This window comes from Leopardus geoffroyi, chromosome X, assembly GCF_018350155.1.
Source record: "Leopardus geoffroyi isolate Oge1 chromosome X, O.geoffroyi_Oge1_pat1.0, whole genome shotgun sequence".
Taxonomy (NCBI): domain Eukaryota; kingdom Metazoa; phylum Chordata; class Mammalia; order Carnivora; family Felidae; genus Leopardus; species Leopardus geoffroyi.
In genome coordinates this window covers 72,647,458-72,665,866 of record NC_059343.1, presented here as the reverse complement: position 1 = coordinate 72,665,866, position 18,409 = coordinate 72,647,458, and the positions used below count along the sequence as shown (strand labels likewise).

Here is an 18,409-nt window from a genome sequence, read left to right as displayed (position 1 = left end):
GGTTGTTTGTTCTAGCTCTGAGAAAAATGCTAGTGGTATTTTGATATGGATTGCACAAAAGGTATAGATTACTTTGGGTAGTATATACATTTTTTTTCCTAAAAATTTTTTAACATTTATTTATTATTGAGAGACAGAGACAGAGCATGAGCAGGGGAGGGGCTGAGAGATGGGGAGACACAGAATCCGAAGCAGGCTCCAGGCGCTGAGCTGTCAGCACAGAGCCTGACACGGGGCTCAATCTCACAAACCATGAGATCATGACCTGAGCCAAAGTCGGAAGCTTAACCAACAGAGCCACCCAGGTGCCCCGGTAGTATATACATTTTAACAATATTTGTTTTTCCAATCCATGAGCATAGAAAGTTTTTCCATTTCTATGTATTTTCTTCAATTTCTTTCATCAGTGTTCTATAGTTTGCAGACTTCAGATATTCTACCTTTTTGATTAGGTTTATCCTAGTTTTCTTGTGGCTTTTGTTGCATGTAAATGGGATTGGTTCTTTGATTTCTATTCTGCTGCTCCATTATTGGTGTATAGAAATGCAACAGATTTCTGCTGGTTGACTTTGTATCCTGTGATATTGCTGAATTTGTGTTTCAGCTCTAGAAATGTTTTCAAGGAGTCGTTTGAGTTTATATAGAGAGCAACATGCCATCTGCAAATAGTGAAAGTTGGACTTCTTCCTTGCTGATTTGGAAGCTTTTTATTTCTTTTTCTTGTCTGATTGCTGAGGATAGTACTTCCAGTACTATGTTAAATAACAGTGGTGAGACTGGACATCCCTGTCTTGTTCCTGATGGTAGAGAAAAAGCTCTTAATTTTTCTTCAGTGAGGATTATATTAGCTGTGGGTCTTTCATATATGGCCTTTATTATGTTAAGGTATGTCCCCTCTATCTATACTTTGCTGAGAACTTTTATCAAGAATGGATACTATAGTTGGTCACCTGCTTTTTCTGCATCTTTTGAGATGATCTTATGGTTCTTATCCTTTCTTTTCTTAATGTGGTGTATCACATTGATTGATCTGTGAATATTAAACCACTCTTCCAGTCCAGGAATAAATCCCACGTGATCGTGGTGAATAATTCATTTAATGTACTGTTGGATTTGATTTGCTAGTATCTTACTGAAAATTTTGCATCCATGTTCATCAGGGATATTGGCCTGCATTTCTCCTTTTTAGTGGGTTCTTTATCTGGTTTTGGAATCAAGGTAATACTGGCCTTGTAGACTGAGTTTCTAAGTTTTCTTTCCATCTCTATTGTTTGGAACAGTTTTATAAGAACAGTTCTTAACTGTTCTTTAAATGTTTGGTAGAATTCCCCTGGAAATCCATCCATCCCTGGACTTCTGTTTGGAGATTTTTCATTACTGATTAAATTTCTTTGGTGGTTACTGGTTTGTTCAGGATTTCTATTTCATCCTGTTTCAGTTTTGATGGTTGATATGTTTCTAGGAATTTATCCATTTCTTTCAGCTTGCCCAATTTTTTGGCATATAATTTTTCATAATATACTCATAATTGTTGGTACTTCCAGGGTGTTCACTGTTAACTGTCCTCTTTCATTCATGATTTATTTTTGTCTTTTCTCTTTTCTTTTTGAGAAGTCTGGATAGAGGTTTATCAATTTCATTAATTCTTTCAAAGAACCAGCTCCTAGTTTCATTGATTTGTCCTACTGTTGTTTTTTATTCTATATCATTTATTTATGCTCTAATATTTATTATTTCCATTCTTGTGCTGGCTTTTAGCTTTATTTTCTGTTCCTTTTCTAGCTCCCTGAGGTGTAAGGTTGGGTTGTGCATTTGAGACTTTAGTTGCTTTTTGATGTAGGCCTCTATTTCTATATACTTTCTTCTTCTGACAACTTTTGCTGCATCCCAAAGGTTTTTGACTAATGTGCTTTCATTTCCATTTCCTTCCATGTATTTTTTAATTTCTTCTTTAATTTCCTGGTTAATCCATTCATTCTTTACTCGGATGTTCTTTAGTCTCTGAATTTGTGGTCTTCACAAATTTTTCTTCTGGTAGACTTCAAGTTTCATGGTGTTGTGGTCAGAAAATATACATGGTATGATCTCAGTCTTTTTGTAATTGTTGAGGCCTGATTTGTGACCCAGTAGATGATCTATTCTGGAGAATGTTCCACGTGCACTAAAAAAGAATGTATATTCTCCATCTTTAGGATGAAATGTTCTGAATGTAATTGTGAAGTCCATCTGACCCAGGGTGTCATTCAAAGCTATTGCTTCCTTGTTGAATTTCTGCTTAGATGACCTGTTCGTTGCTGTAAGGGAGGTGCTTAAGTCCCATACAATTATTGTCTTATTATCAATGAGTTTCTTTATGTTTGCTATTGATTGATTTATATATTTGGGTGTTTCAAGTTTGGGGCATAAATATTTACAATTGTTAGTTATTTTTATTGCATAGACCTCTTTATTATGATATAGTGCCTTATTTATTTCTTGTTACAGCCATATAATCTAGTTCATTGTATATAAGTACAGCTACTCAGACTTTCTTTTGATGTCCATCTTCACGAGAAATGGATCTCCATTCTTTCACTTTCAATCTACAGGTAACTTAGGTCTAAAATGAGTCTTTGGGGGCGCCTGGGTGGCGCAGTCGGTTAAGCGTCCGACTTCAGCCAGGTCACGATCTCGCGGTCCGTGAGTTCGAGCCCCGCGTCGGGCTCTGGGCTGGTGGCTCGGAGCCTGGAGCCTGTTTCCGATTCTGTGTCTCCCTCTCTCTCTGCCCCTCCCCCGTTCATGCTCTGTCTCTCTCTGTCCCAAAAATAAATAAACGTTGAAAAAAAATTTAAAAAAAAAAAAATAAAATGAGTCTTTGTAGGCAAAATAAACAGGGGTCTTGCTTTTTCATCCATTCTGATACCCAATGTCTGTTGATTAGAGCACTAGATGATTTACATTCAGAGTGATTATTGATAGATATGAATTTAATGCCATTGTGTTACTTGTAAAGTTGGTATTTCTGGAGATATTCTCTGTTCCTTCCTAGTCTTTATCACATTTGTTCTTTCTTTCTCACTCAAACTGCCCCTTTAATATTTCTTTCAGGGATGGTTTAGTGGTCATGAACTCCTTTAGATTTGTTTGTCTGGGAAACCCTTGGTATTTCCTTCTATTCTGAATAACATCTTTGCTGGAAAGTGTATTCTTGGCTGCACATTCTTCCCATTTGCCACTTTGAATATATCATGATACTCCCTTCTGATCTGCAAGTTTCAATAGTTAGCTGTGCTTCTAAACTTGTTTGTCTTCCCTTGTAGGTTAGGGATTTCTTTTCCCTGTTGCTTTCAAAATTATTTCCTTATCTTTGAATTTTGCAAATTTTACTATGATATGTTTTGGTGTTGGCCTGCATTTGTTGATTTTGATGGGAGTTATCTGTGCCTCCTGGATTTGGATGTCTAGATAATTCCCAAGATTATAGAATTATGGAAGTTTTCAGCTATAATTTGCTCAAATAAACCTTCTGCCAAGTTTACCCTATCTTCTTCTTTTTGGACTCCTATGGTGCAAATGTTATTATACTTTATGGAGTGACTGAGTTCCCTAAGTCTACATTTGTGATCCAATATTTTTTCCTCTTCTTTTCCATAATTTTCCATAATTTTGTATTCTATATCACTTTAAACTACAAGAGGGAAATATATGAATAAAATACTGTATAATTATACCAACATGCAGAAGAATGAAACTAGACCACTTTCTTACAACATTCACAAAAATAAACTCAAAATGGATAACGGACCTGAATGTGACACAGGAAACCATCAAAACCCTCAAGGAGAAAGCAGGAAAAAACCTCTCTGAACCAAGCCATAGCAATTTCTTACTTGACACATCTCCAAAGGCAAGGGAATTCTACTTTTTATTTTTAGCGATTATATACAAGGAGTATATCAAATTATTTACTAACCCATATTTATTTTATATAAAGATTTAAAAAGCTATTAACTGGCACTTTCAGCTGTACATTAAAATTACTGAGAGCACTCATGAAAAGAAAAGCATACACTAATAACATTTTTAAGCTCAATACAAAGGTACTGTCTATATTGATTCAGTCATGTGTACAAGTGTACAATGAAAATTTTTGCGAACTCTCAGGATTTTACCTATATTAAATATAAAGAAAATGAGTTGACAACATGATCCAAAGTTTATACATTGCAAAAGGGCAGCCAGAGGTCACACAAAAAATTTTCACCACCACCAACACCACAGTAACCAACTTTGGGTTGATAACAGAGGCATGATATCTTATGACCTATAGATTTTTTTGTAGTTGGGCACTATGTATCAAGGCTATGTTTTGTTACTCATTTCTAGTCACAATATGAAGGTGATGCCTGTAGATTTTAACTCTTATTATCCTCTATCACTTTAATAGGAAATGATAAGAAATTTATTTTTGCTTTGTGGGATTCCTTAAATTATTGATACTTAGTGTGTTTTCCTAACTACACACTTTAATATAATGAGTTATTTCAATACAGCCATCTACTGAATCCAATAAAATAAAGTAGTCACGAGGCAGCTTATCATCTTTCAAGCATATTATACAATGGAAGGTTTTACTGTGCTATTTAAATGTATGATTTCTCCCCTAGGAAAAGTAAGTCAACATAAAGACCAGGCACTGAAGAAATGATACATGTAGTAGGTGAAGAGTTGTGTATTTCATTTTATGGAAATTCTGTGTGGTGTGGAAAATGAAGTTGGATGTGAGCCCTAGAGATGCGAATGTGTCTTTCTACAATACACTAGATTTGCCTTGTGACTTTGTGATTTTTTTTAATTTAATTTAATTTTTTTAATTACATCCAAATTAGTTAGCATATAGTATAACAATGATTTCAGGAGTAGATTCCTTAATGCCCCTTACCCATTTAGTCCATCCCCCCTCCCACAACCCCTCTAGCAACCCTCAGTTTGTTCTCCATATTTATGAGTCTCTTCTGTTTTGTCCCCCTCCCTGTTTTTATATTTTTGTTTCCCTTCCCTTATGTTCATCTGTTTTGTCTCTTAAAGTCCTCATATGAATGATACAGGTGTGCTGTGACTTTGTGATTTTTATAAGATCTCATTTGGGGATGGTTTGAGGATTGATTAGATGGAAAGCAGGGCAATGTGGGATATATCACTTAACACAATGACAGTGTGTAGTCATCAGTGATCCTCTAAACACAGATGGAAGTTAGAACTGTAAATGAAAAATAGCATTGCACTCAAACTAGTGGATTTTGGCAACATTTGTATTTCTCATTAACTTGACCATATTAATTCAATCCATACATATCAAAGTTATTTACTCAAGAATTGTCACAACAGGAACAATTTATAACTGTTACCTTCTTTACAGGAAAAGTAGGTTGCAGTCATTCAGAAGACTGTTTTTATACTCTTTGGAAAGAAAAATTATAGACACATCTAATTATACTAGCTTCCCACACTATAAAATACTATAAAAATGATAAAAAAAAAAAAAGTAAAGGAAAACATCAAGGTTTTATTTTATTGAAGTTATGCAGTCACCAACAGTTAATTACATGGATTATTCCAGGAATTCCCATTCTGACATACCTGACATCTTATCTCTCATAGCTAAGTAGTTCTGATACAACCATAATGATTTACAGCCTGAATTCTCAACACCAAGCTTTTGCATGAGAGATGTAGTTCCGTGTATTTATAAAATTATGATATAAATGGTCAAGAGATCTCAGCTTTTATAATTAATGGTCAAGACTCAACTATAGAGAGCAAACGAATGGTTACCAGAGGGGAGGTGGATGGAGGGATGGGTTAAATAAGTGATTAGAATTAAGGAGTGCACTTGTGATGATCATGAGGCATTGTATGGAAGTGTTGAATCACTGTATTTTATACCTGAAACTAATATTACACTGTGTTAACTAACTAGGACTTAAATTAAAACTTAAAAAATAAAATAAAATAAATATTGAAAAGGGGAAAAATAAATTAATGGTCAAGAGACTTGGCTTCATACTTTACTGTCTCTCACATTTGAAGCAACTCAGTTAACTTTTGAAAACTCATTTTATTCATCTGTTAGACAGAAATATTAACGCTAACTTTACAGGATTGCTGAAAAGATCAAATGAGAAAAAATTTTAAAATCATTCTTTTGAAAGTTAAAGTTTAGGTATATGCATACACATAGAGCTACATTAAAGATATAGAAGTGCTTTATAAAAGCATTATTTAAATTATCACCACCACCACCATCATCATCATCATCACCACAACCACCATCCTGTAAGGTTTGCTTAAATTCAAAGTTTTCCCATCTGTCTACATTGAAAATCAGCAAAGGAATCTGCTCTGTGAGACTCTCATGCAGGACGAAAATAATTTACAGAAGTTTAAAAAAAATTGGGTGGAGACATTTTTATATTAAAATATTTAGAACACATATAGAAAAAAAATTAACAAAGAAATTGAGATTTGGGAAACCCAGATTCAACTAATAGAATGAATGGGGTTCTTGCTATCAAACTGATGTAGTTAAGCTTTTTATTTAGTAAAGAAAGTAAAATTGCATATTAAGTCTAAACTGCACTCTATGTTAGAAAATATTAGTAATTCAACCTCTGGTTCCTACTAGGCCAATAGTCTTCCTGAACACACAAGAAATAACTAAGAAAATCTAATGACATAAAAGCAGGTACCATTTGTGTGATATGAAGCATGCTTTACAATAATGCTCATTGAAAAACCCAAGGTAAGTCATATAAACAGGCATGTTTTAAATCAAACATCAAAAGGTTGATTTTTTTTTCTAGATTGAGCTTTCCTTTTTACACTGATAAAAGAAAAGCCTAGGACCTTTCTGTGCTCCTTAAGACCACTTCTTAGCCTCCAAACTGAGAATATGAAATGTATTGTGAAAAAGAAGGGACACTGATTCAAAAGTGGTATCAGGATAATTGAAGTTATGATCATATCATAAAGTTGGCATCACACTGCCAAGACTTGGCATGATTCTACTTATGGTTCTGCCAATTCTGAGTTGAGTGCTGTAGCCACTATTACTGCATTTTATCTTCACTGGTTTGTGGACTTGTCTCTTCACCAGGGACTTGAGCTGAAATTCCTGAAAATATTTTCCCACAATAGAGCTAGAATCAAAATAAAAAATATAATAAAAAATAAACAAAACTGAAGAATCTGCTACCTTTTAGGAAATGAACACTACAGAATTTCATCTAAAGCACTATATTACTTCTTTGTAAGCTGCCAGTTTAAATCTCTCTCAAGCCAAATTCCACATCTATTTGAAATGCTTCATAAGCTGAAGAAAAGCAAGCAGTCATCTTTTGGGAAATTCAAAGGCATACACAGGTAATCCATCCCTTCAGTGTGATCCAAGGATATTAGTACTTCTGCAGAGCTGCAGAGAAAGATGGGGATAATATTCCTTCTCCTTTTTCCCTTAATAGACCAAAAGATTTTGTTGAAAAAATACCAGAAAATAAGATTACTATGTATTAATGTACTATGAATAATTATGATGTGAATTGAACAATAGGAACCAAGAGAGAGACATGAGATGTTCAGAACATCAAGCAGTTCAATATATGAAGGTAAAACACAAACTTCATCATTTTGTAATAACTAATGAAAAGGCTGGATGAAATTTGGAAAAACTCTGACTCACAAAATGCATTTAATTTTACGGTGTTAAAATTTTCTCTCATATTGTTTGGTGCAGAATAAATGCTCAATATACTCAATAGATATATGTTAAATAAAAAGAGTGAATATATATAATAGAAATATTAATATATAATCTTAATATATATATTTAATAGAAATAGAGATAGATACTATATCTATCTATAGTTACATAGGAATAATATCTAAATGAATATCAGGCAATATTTTTAAGAATAGATCCTATGGGTCCTACTTTAGTGAAAAAAAAAAAAACCTATCTTCAATAGTACGTATGTTGATTATTTATAAAGAATCAGATCTTGCTGAAGTACTCTTTAGGTCCCTAAGTAAATTTAAACCTCTCAAGTTTTTTAACCCTACACCAATGCACTTACTCACACTCATGTACATTTCTTTCTTGTTTATAGTTTTGTTTGCTAAGGTATTTTTATTAATATTGGAGACTTTAGCATAGCCACTGTCTGAATTATCTCAAATCCTGAATTAGAGGAGCTTGAATGAATCAGGTTCCATTATATAGGGGAAATATAGCCAAGAAGAAAATGAACATCTTTGAAATGAAAAAAAAAAATTACATCAGAAAAGGAAATAAAATCATATGAAAATACAAAGTAAAAGAAATTACCTTTATGCTAAACAGATATAACAATATGGCACACTTGATATTATTCTGCATTTTTAAAGATGTATATATCAAGCTATATTAATAAATTGAGAACTCTTCTTAAATAAATCAAATGATGACGCCTTAACCATTTCTAATCCTTTTTACATGAGTTTTTTTGCTGGCAACTGCTGGGGGAAAACAACAAATTAAAAACAAAAGTAACATAAAAAAGCATCATAATATCTTAAAAGAGACAACCTGATCATTCTATATTGTTACCTTTAGACACCATATTTAGGTTATAAATGGAAAGAAATGATACAAACAAATATAGAACAAGTTCCGTTACTTAGGCAAATTTAGCAGGATTCAGAGGGTCTTCTCCACACATATGATACTGAAACAGGACGCCCCAGCAGACTCTTTTCAATAATTAATTTGTATGTTGTATATAAAATTACACACAACTGTATAACATTGTATCTTTCTTTCTTGTAAAATAAAGTCATGTAAATTAAGGAGAGGAATTACTATCGAGCTGTGAAGATTCCTCCATCTCCCCCTATTTAATGTTTTTTTTCTCTACTTTTTGTCTTTTAGACAGAAATGCTCATGCCTTTCCCCACTCAATATCTTATCTATCTCTATCATTTCATTCTAGGAACAAGCAAAGAATTAAGAATTGAGGATTTTTCTCTCATTGGCTCTCAGTGTGATAAATCCAAGCTGTAGGAGGAAGGCCAAGGCCCTAATAATGCAAGGAAGGAGGCTCTAAGAAAAATGAAATATATATGCCAAGTAAATTAGGAGAAGGTGAAAGCCTCAGACTGGATTCTCACACGTACTATATGACATCGTGAAGATGAGGAAAGAGTATGGACTCTGGAGTTTAAAAGACTTGGGTCTGAAACCCAATTCTGCCACTCAATTGCTTTGTGACCTTAAGCAATTAATGTAAACTCAGTGAGCCATAAATTGTTCACTTGAAAAATGAAGACTAAATCCATAAGGCTACAGTGAAGATTAAATGAAGTGCATATAAAACACTTAACACTTATGCCTGGTATATAATAAGAATTTAACATATATTACTGATTTTCTTCAGATAACAGATATAGTTTACTCAAGAGTACATTAACTTCAAGGCACTTGTTGGGATGAGCACGGGTGTTGTATGGAAACCAATTTGGCAATAAATTATATTAAAAATAAATAAATAAATAAATAAGACCAAAAAGAATAAAATAAAATCCTTTTTTCTTCTGTTTTCTTTAATATTTATTTATTTTTGAAAGAGAGAAAGAGAGAGAGCGAGAATGAGCACGAGTTGGGGAGGGGCAGAGAGAGAGGGAGACACAGATGCCAAAGCAGGCTCCAGGCTCTGAGATGTCAGCACAGAGCGCAATGCGATACTCGAACCCACGAATAGCAAGATCATGACCTGAGCCAAAGTCGGACACTTAACTGACTAAGCCACTCAGGCACCCCTAAAAATCCTTTTTTTTTCTTTCATCTACACATTCCCTCAAAATCAGAACGTGGGTCTGATTACACGGTACTATTTCTAGGCTCTATCAATGTATTTTATTTTATAAGTCAAGAAATAGATTATCATTTATTGAGCACCAAGATATATTTCAGGCACTGTTATCCCTTCTATATTCTTTATATGCACAGGAAAAATTGAGAATTTGTTTATAAATATGTACTCTAAAAAATCATTTTCTAACCCCCAAAACCTGTGTCTCTTCCTAAATTCTCTGTCTTGGATGACACCATCATCCAGCTTGTTACCCAGGCTAGACATGAATTATCCTAGACTTCATCCTCTCACTCTCCATTTTTGTCTATTATCAAGTGTGATTAATTATAATTACTAAGCCATTCTAAATATCTTTTTCATTGTATTGAACTTTCTTTAGTTCCAGTCCTCAGTATTTTTCCCCTGAACTGTAACAAGTGACCTTCCTTCCTTTTGTTGCTTTCATTGCTACTTAAACTCCACAATAATTGTTTTCTGAACATTTACCGTTTCTTAGCAGTGGTTCTTTTTATCTACAACAGACTTTTTAAAAATTTAAACAAAATCTTATGTGAACTAGAATATATAATATTCTGAGGCAAAAGTGGGGATTCTGGAAGTACTTCCCCAATTCCATGTCAGCAATAAGAAAAGTCCTTGAAAGACACCACTGGTCTATAGGGAAAATCCTAAACTGCTAAACCTGATAAATAAAAAGCTACGTTCACAAGTTGGCTTTTCCCACCCTCTCTATTCTAAACATATTGCCTATGAGTCTCCCACCTCAAATATCTTCTCTAGTCTCTTCGCCTTAATTGATATTTCCCCACACTAGGCTCTTTCTCATCAGTGTATATCTGTCTACAGTCTCCTCTCTGCCTAGAATGTTTTTCTACTGATTTACCTTCTATCCAACACTCAGTCTACAAAACATAGCTCCAAAGTTTCCATCCCTGTGTGTATTACCCAACTTACTAAATTGATTTAGTTTCTCCCATTTCTATGATCTTAAAGCACCCAGTATGTATTTGTATTATTGTCTATATCATACTTTATTATAATTATTAGTTTACATGTCCTTCTCTCTAGTTCAACTATAGGCAAGTACTGATACTCATATAATTTTTATTACCTTAGACATAATACTCAAATACAGTAGGTGCTTTATAAAATTTTGTTATTAAAGGTATAAATATCACATTATCATTAAGTTCATTTTCATTTTTTACCATGTAATAACTTTACTGATTTTTAAAGTTTCAGTTAAAGATATATTAAGCTTATTTTAAGTGTTTCATGCATTATTAAGCTCTTTTACAGAGAATAAAATAGTTCAATGCTAAATTATGAAAGTGGTGTTTTTAGGGGTATGCTATTTATCATAGTGTTAATAAACACTGAATTATTATTTATGACAATGTCCATTTGGATGTTGTCTTTTCTAATCAGAAAGCTTTTCTATCAAAGCTACATCTTCTTTCTACTTTTTAGCCTTGAGTAAAACTTGGACATGATACATAAATGCCCCAAACCCTTAAAAACAAAGAAAAATATATATTATTGAGAAATATAAGTGAGCAGATGTGCTGCATCCTATAGGAGGTTTTGAGACAAGGCTTGTTTGGCTAGTGCCCCTCATCCCTGCCCCCAACACATAAAAACATACATACAATAAGGTCTTGAAAGGGATTTCCTGCCAGGAAATGACAATTTTTTTAAAGAGTCATGTCCATTTGATTTGAGTCACTGGAGTAACAAAACTGTTTTCATGAATACTTTAAAAATTCAATAATGTAACCTTTAGTACAGCTTGAAAAGCTCGGAAGGACAAGGCAGTTAGATCAATATTAGTTTATTTCTAATTCTGGGCAGCATGAACAGACAAGGCTGATCATCAGAAGGGTTTTATTACCTGTCGGAGTGATAAGTCCTGGTGATAAAAGGCCTGGGACTGAATGGGGCAGAAGGCGAGCATTGTCCTGAAACACTCCCAAAGAACGCTTAGGAGGCCTGCCGGGCCTGGAACTGTTGAAAAACACAAACAAAGGTCAGGTTAAATACGTACTCTTTTTGGAAATACCATCATTTGCTACATTTGCCTCATAAATCTTGTTTAATTGCCAAGAGTGATAGAATTTTATATTAAAGACTATTTTCATTGATTAACAAAAACCAATACTTTCCTTTCTATTAAATTTCCCAATGTAGTTATGGCAAACATTAAAACCATAAAAGACTACTTTTTAGTTTAGATTCTATTTTCAAGGCAGCACTTTGCAATACAGCTTACTTGTAAGAAACCCAAAGTTACCCCCGTCCTTAAAGCAACATTTGATTACTGGTATTCATACATGCTACTGAGATCTGAGATAGTGATTTACAGAATGAAGATTTTATAGAATGTGAAGTGGTTAAGTCTCTGCCCAGAGAAGTAAAGGGGTAAAGAGCTAAGAGATGTAGAGTAAGATCTGATGTTTTTTAGCATTTCCATAGCTTCCAGGAGACCAAAAGAAACAGAAGACCCCCACCCTCAGTAGAGTTTTTTTCTTACCTGTTATTTACACCAGGCTATATAACCATCAGTGCACTCTCTTATAGAGTGGCTGTACTAACAAAACCTGCCACCTTTGCAATCTAGGCTGTCTTTTCTCACAGATTTGTTAGTGTTCCTTTTCTCACAGATTTATTGGTGTTTCTTTTCTCACAGATTTATTAGTGTTTTTAACTGACAAGTTGAGGCTAAACTTATTCACCTAACCTGTTCTATCTGCACATTCTTCACCCTAGTGTGAACAGTGCCGGAATTGCAGTTGTAAGTATTAATCCATAAAATAATAAAATATAAAGTCAGTATCTGGCTTTCATGTTATACCGTAATACAGTCATTGTAATGAATAATGAAGTCAGCTTCATTTGGAAGCTGTCACCACAATGAAGAGACTTACAAGGCATCAAACATTAGGATAAGTTATTCTCAAGTCACCCAATATATCTCACATATTACTTTCTAATGTTGCCTAAGATATTGCTATTGTTTTTTTTTACTATAAATGTGGTTTAAATTTTTTTAATGTTTATTTATTTTTGAAAGAGAGAGAGCATGAGAGGGGGAAGGGATAAAATCCAAAGCAGACTCCAGGCTCAGCACAGAGCTTGATATAGGCTTGAACCCACAAACCATTGAGATCATGACCTGAGCCAAAGTCAGACACTTAACTGACTGAGCCACCCGGGCACCCCAAGTATAAATGCAGTTTAAAAGCTGACTAATAGGGCTTTTGACAAAATACTGCAAAATACAATATTAACTAGCTCAAACCACAAAAATATATGAGATTCAGATAGAAAACATTTCCAAAAAGGACTTTTGGTGTTCTCTCTCTCACACACACACACACACACACACACACACACACACGTTAATCCTTACTCTGTTTTTGTTTTTGTTTTGTTTTGTTTTTTGTTTTTTGCAGTAGCAAAGTGCTCCATCAATGTAAGACAAACTCAACATTTTAAATGAAGACAACTTTTAGCAACCTTATGTGAAGGTACCATTGCCCAATTCATTTTTCATACATTCTGTTGATGTTATTTTCTTTCACTGTACATCAATACTTTTTAAATCATTTTAAAAATGTTTTATTATTTATTTTTGAGAGAGAGAGAGAGAGAGAGAGAGAGAGAGAAAGAGAGAGATAGAGCCAACACAATCTGGGGAGGGGCAGAGAGAGAGGGAGATACAGAATCCGAAGTAGGCTCCAGGCTCTGAGCATCAGTACAGAGCCCAATGCGGAGCTTGAACCTGTGAACTGCAAGATCATGGCCTAAGACAAAGTTGGACACTCAACCAACTGAGCCACCCAGGCACCCTGCTCTGTACATCAATATTGTATATCAATCTATTGTGCAAGATTTTGTTTTCTCATTCAATGTTTCAATTTTAAAAACTGACTCTCCTCTACTTTCTGCTCAATTCTGAGCCATAATTTATCTTTTTTAATTCAGTATTGTTATTCTGTTTGCCCTTATTTTGTTTTATGGTTTCCTAACTCTTTTAAGGATAAGAGAAATGCACTATTTACTTCAAACGCCCTAAAGGATCCCAAGGTCACTGAATAATGTTCATCAATGTATATCCAACCATTAGAAGTTGAATAATCTTCACCAAATCTATAGTTTCTAAGTGCTACTTTGTGTCTTTTCGGTTGTCAGAACACAAACCTACTAACTGTATTCAAGTCTACCTGATTACTTCATACTTTTTCAATGTAAACATTGCAGTTCTGTCTTCAGGTTGACCATCACTTTCAGAAAGGTTGCCTCCAGAACTAAGCAGTCTGACACTCTCTCTATTTCCACATAATGAGCCACTTGTTGATAATACACTTTGAATCCTTCAAGGTTTACCTAGCTTTGTTCCAAATTTCTTGGTCAATCTCACAATTTGAAGTTGCTCTTTTCCAATAAGCTGACTCAAGTTTGAGAAGCATTAGAAGCCTCTCAGATGGTTCTACCTTAAATTCCAAGATTTGAAAAAAAAAATGGTAAAATTTCCCACCATCAGATCTATATGGGAGAATTCATGGATTATGTCATAAATGGCCTGGTAATATTTACAACAAATGTCATAAACTAACAGGATAATATTCTCAATCTTAACACCCTTTTAGGTTGGTTGGTTGGTACAATTGAGTCTCCCCTAAAAGAATGTATGCTCTATGAAGGCAGCCTATTTCTGGTTTTGTCACTGCATCCTGAGCAATTCTCATGGTATCAAGCACACAGTAGGGTCAAGTAAATGGTTAATTAATTCAGTTAATAATAAAAGAAAATATTTCACTGTTGGTTCAGTTTCCAAATATTCCTTGAATTGCTCTACTCCCCTTGACTGCATAAATAGTAAGACAGTTGCACCATTTAATCATCAGGTAATTAAGTCTTGGACTCCACAACAATTATAAGAGCTTCAAAATATGATCCACTTGAATATGACTATGTACAAGGGTAAAAAAGACTCTGCAAGCTTCAAGATCCACTCAAGGACTAAAGGTCCCTGGAGTTATACATATGCAGTGACAATATCATTTATTCAATCATCCACTAAGCAAACATGCTCTAGATGCCCATTCAGTGTGTGTCTGGCACAGTATTACATATAAGGATTATACAGGTTAAAATGTAAGCTTGTTCTCAAGCCTTTCTAGGTAAGGGATTTGGTCTCTTTGTTCATTGATATAATGTGAACATCCAGAATAGCTTCCATCTTTGAGGATCTTATGATCTAGTGATAGAGATGTGTATTTGACCTATTGTTTAAAATTTCGATTAACTCTTTAGTAGGTATGATTGTGTGATATCCAAACTTGTTTAAATTTATCAGTGAGCAAAAATCACATTCAGATGTCTTTGTTTCTACTCTTGGAAAGAATACTTGGGTCCCTAGAGTAAATTAATTAGAATCAAGTTTGTAAAAGTGTTTTATAATCAAGAAAGTTCCATACTAACATAAGATAGCTTTGTTTTTACTTTTAGAGCTAATGTTCTAAAGATTTAGATCTTCTGTAGTAAGGCACTTCTAGCACTAAAGTTCCTGCATTTCTTTTCAAAGAACACAAATCTAACAACATGATGCAAGACTATGGAGGACTCTGTAGAAAGTTGGAAAAGATCATTTTTGATAGATGACCCTGCTATACTTCTAATCTTTAAGAGGTTTATTATCATTAGGCAGATATTTACATATTAATCAAGACAAATAAACATGTGGTGATTTAACTAGAAAACTGTTATTTGGATGACAATTTAATCAGCACAGGTTGAAAGGTCCATCATTGCAGCATCCTCTCTTTGCTGAAATATTGTGTTACTGATTTCAGTAATGCTTTATTTTACAGAGAACAGATAACCCTGTAATTACTCCTTAATTGAATGATAATATCTTGTTGGTAATTGTTTTCTGTTTAATTACAAAGTAATTCACACTCTATAAAATAAAACAGCCTTTAAAAAAATTTCCCACCCAAATGGTTCAGTGGATGTGTCACCCATGAGCATCATAGACAAAAGTTGTTAAGGTACAAGGCAAACAATGCCATAAAATAGCAAAAATTCTACTAAATAGTTCAGCTAAATATTTAGGAGCTTCAGTTTATACAATCAACCTTACATGTTACATTAACAGGTTGTTTGCAGGGAAATTATACTAAAGAATCAAGATTTTCTCTGGACCCAGATCATTATTTAACATAATTTATCCTGATATGTAGTTCCCCTTTATTCTGTACACTTCTTTAGAAGAAATAAAATAAGTCAGCTTCCTGAGGTAAAAGTATAAACCAACTTCAATATAAATCTACAATATTTCATATTTCTGCAGTTGAAGTGGATTACTGTCAGAGCGTTATCTCACAGTTTATAAACTTTGTAGAGTTGGCACTCCTGTAAGAGGGAAATTCAGCAGGTCTTCTGGTATCAACAAGATATGACACATTCCATGACATATCTATTCCAAGTTGTAATAAATAAAGTAGCTAATACTTTACTCATTAAGATTATAAAGTTTCACTGTTGGAGTTATTTTTGTCTCATGTCATCAGCCATTTGTATATGAATCAAGGAATAAGCAACTAAATAAGGTGAGTGATTTTGTTTTTCAAAGAATAAAAATCTTGTTAATAAATTGGTTGGTGATGACATGAGCCTTCAGGATATTTAATACAAATCATATGGTCAGCACATGATTTAGGAAGGAATCACAAGTTATGTCATCCTCTTCAATGGAAGCTTGGCTTACTACTTTTAAAGAAATATTTGCAACATTCTGGGACAAACTGAGCAAATTGCTGAAGATATAGTGGCAGCTAGGGTGGCATTAGCAACCATTTGTAAGACCACTGCAATTGGATTCCTGGAGGTGTTAGCAATGACCTGGGATTCACTTTTCAGAGCTGTCACTGATATTCAAAATACTTTGAGATAATCTCTGAATGCATCATTTTTTCACTCACATTAGAAGCCAAGAATGACATTAACTTTGAAGGTGTCGTTTACCTGTGAGAGTGCTGCTGTGATTTTCAATGTGCTTGTTAAATTAAATAAGACTATTTTTGCCAGAACAGTAAAACTTTTAATTGCATCATGATTAATAATAATTTCTTAGGCCTGACATTTATTACAATATTTCAAGGACGCCAATGGTAGTTAAACTCCACCTGACCTTTCAGTGTTTATGAAGGGAAACAAACTCTGACCTCACAGCAACCTGAATCCATCTTCTCTCAGTGTTGGCAAACTGATAATTTGTCTAACTATTGCACTGGATTATATTCCCAACCAGATCAAAGTCAACAGCAACCAATTCAGCAACTGGGAAAAAGTTATCCATGAAAAATGGGCAATTAACATTAATCATATATGAAATTGTTCAAGCTGATAAATGTAACCTGGTCACTATGGTAACTCTCATAAAATGATGCTTATGTTAAACTGGGAATCAATCGGCCCTTGGTTCATGGGAACTTAAAAGTGTGACTCATCATGTCTCTAGGAACAAGAAACAAAAAATACACCAGAGGAAAAATAATTTATATTCCATTATCACTTACTCCTTTTCTAGTTTATTTTTAATTTTATCTAAATCCAAGTTAGTTAACATATAGTGTAATTATGATTTCAGGAGTAGAATTTTAGTATAATTGACACATAATAGTTTTAGGTATACCTTTTTCAGTTCTTATAGGCATCCCAAACTTAAATGTGGATATATTAAATTACCAACACCAGGATTCTATTAGAGTTAGGGAAGTTAAAGAAATTATCCTTAACAAAAGGGTTTTTAAAGGATGAAGGAAAACCTCCACTTGCTGATGGGTCACACATTACAATATCGAGGATCATGTAGAGCAATCCATGTTTATGCATTAATCTTATAATTGTGATAAATTGAATTATTTATAGATGTTATCTTAATTGTAATCTTTAATTCCTTTGCTAATGCTGAGCTTCTGTTTTTCCTTCAATAAAGAATAAATCTGATGTAATAGACAATTTAAGGCTTGACTACTCACTTGATAGAAAGTGTAACTGTGAAACTGTTTTACACTTCATTTACTTGATTCTGTTCCCTATTTAAATTAAATGTGCTCCAGGCTTGGTGTTAGCCCCTTTAAACAAGTTTACTTTTTGTCATAAATTAAGTGAATTCTAATAAAGGTTTTAGTATAATTAACAAAGATTGTATAACAGAAATGCTGGTGTATGACTTGAATTCTCAGCAGCCTCTTTTTGTTCTATTTGTGTAATTCCTATTAACTTCAGTGAAATCAATGCACCTTAGTAAATCTTAAAGTAAATCACATTAAATAAACACTTCCCTTTCTAAAGTATATCGTATCACTGTCAGAAACAATGTTTTTAAAACAAAGGCATTCTTGAATTCAAAGAGTAGATCACTGTGCAAAACTTCTGATATTAAGAGAATGGATAAGAATTTAACATTCACATTTGGATGTATTCCACTAGCATCTCGAGCTCAACATATGCTT

At 33.8% G+C, this 18,409-nt stretch overlaps 1 protein-coding gene across 1 annotated transcript in view; it reads right to left on the bottom strand.

The window, feature by feature from the left end:
• Positions 1-18,409, bottom strand: part of DACH2 (dachshund family transcription factor 2) — an 804,038-nt gene that overhangs the window by 350,990 nt on the left and 434,639 nt on the right. Inside the window, exon 3 of the mRNA XM_045470953.1 lies at positions 11,779-11,891. Coding sequence (XP_045326909.1) covers positions 11,779-11,891 — 113 coding nt within the window. The remainder of the gene's footprint in view (positions 1-11,778; positions 11,892-18,409) is intronic.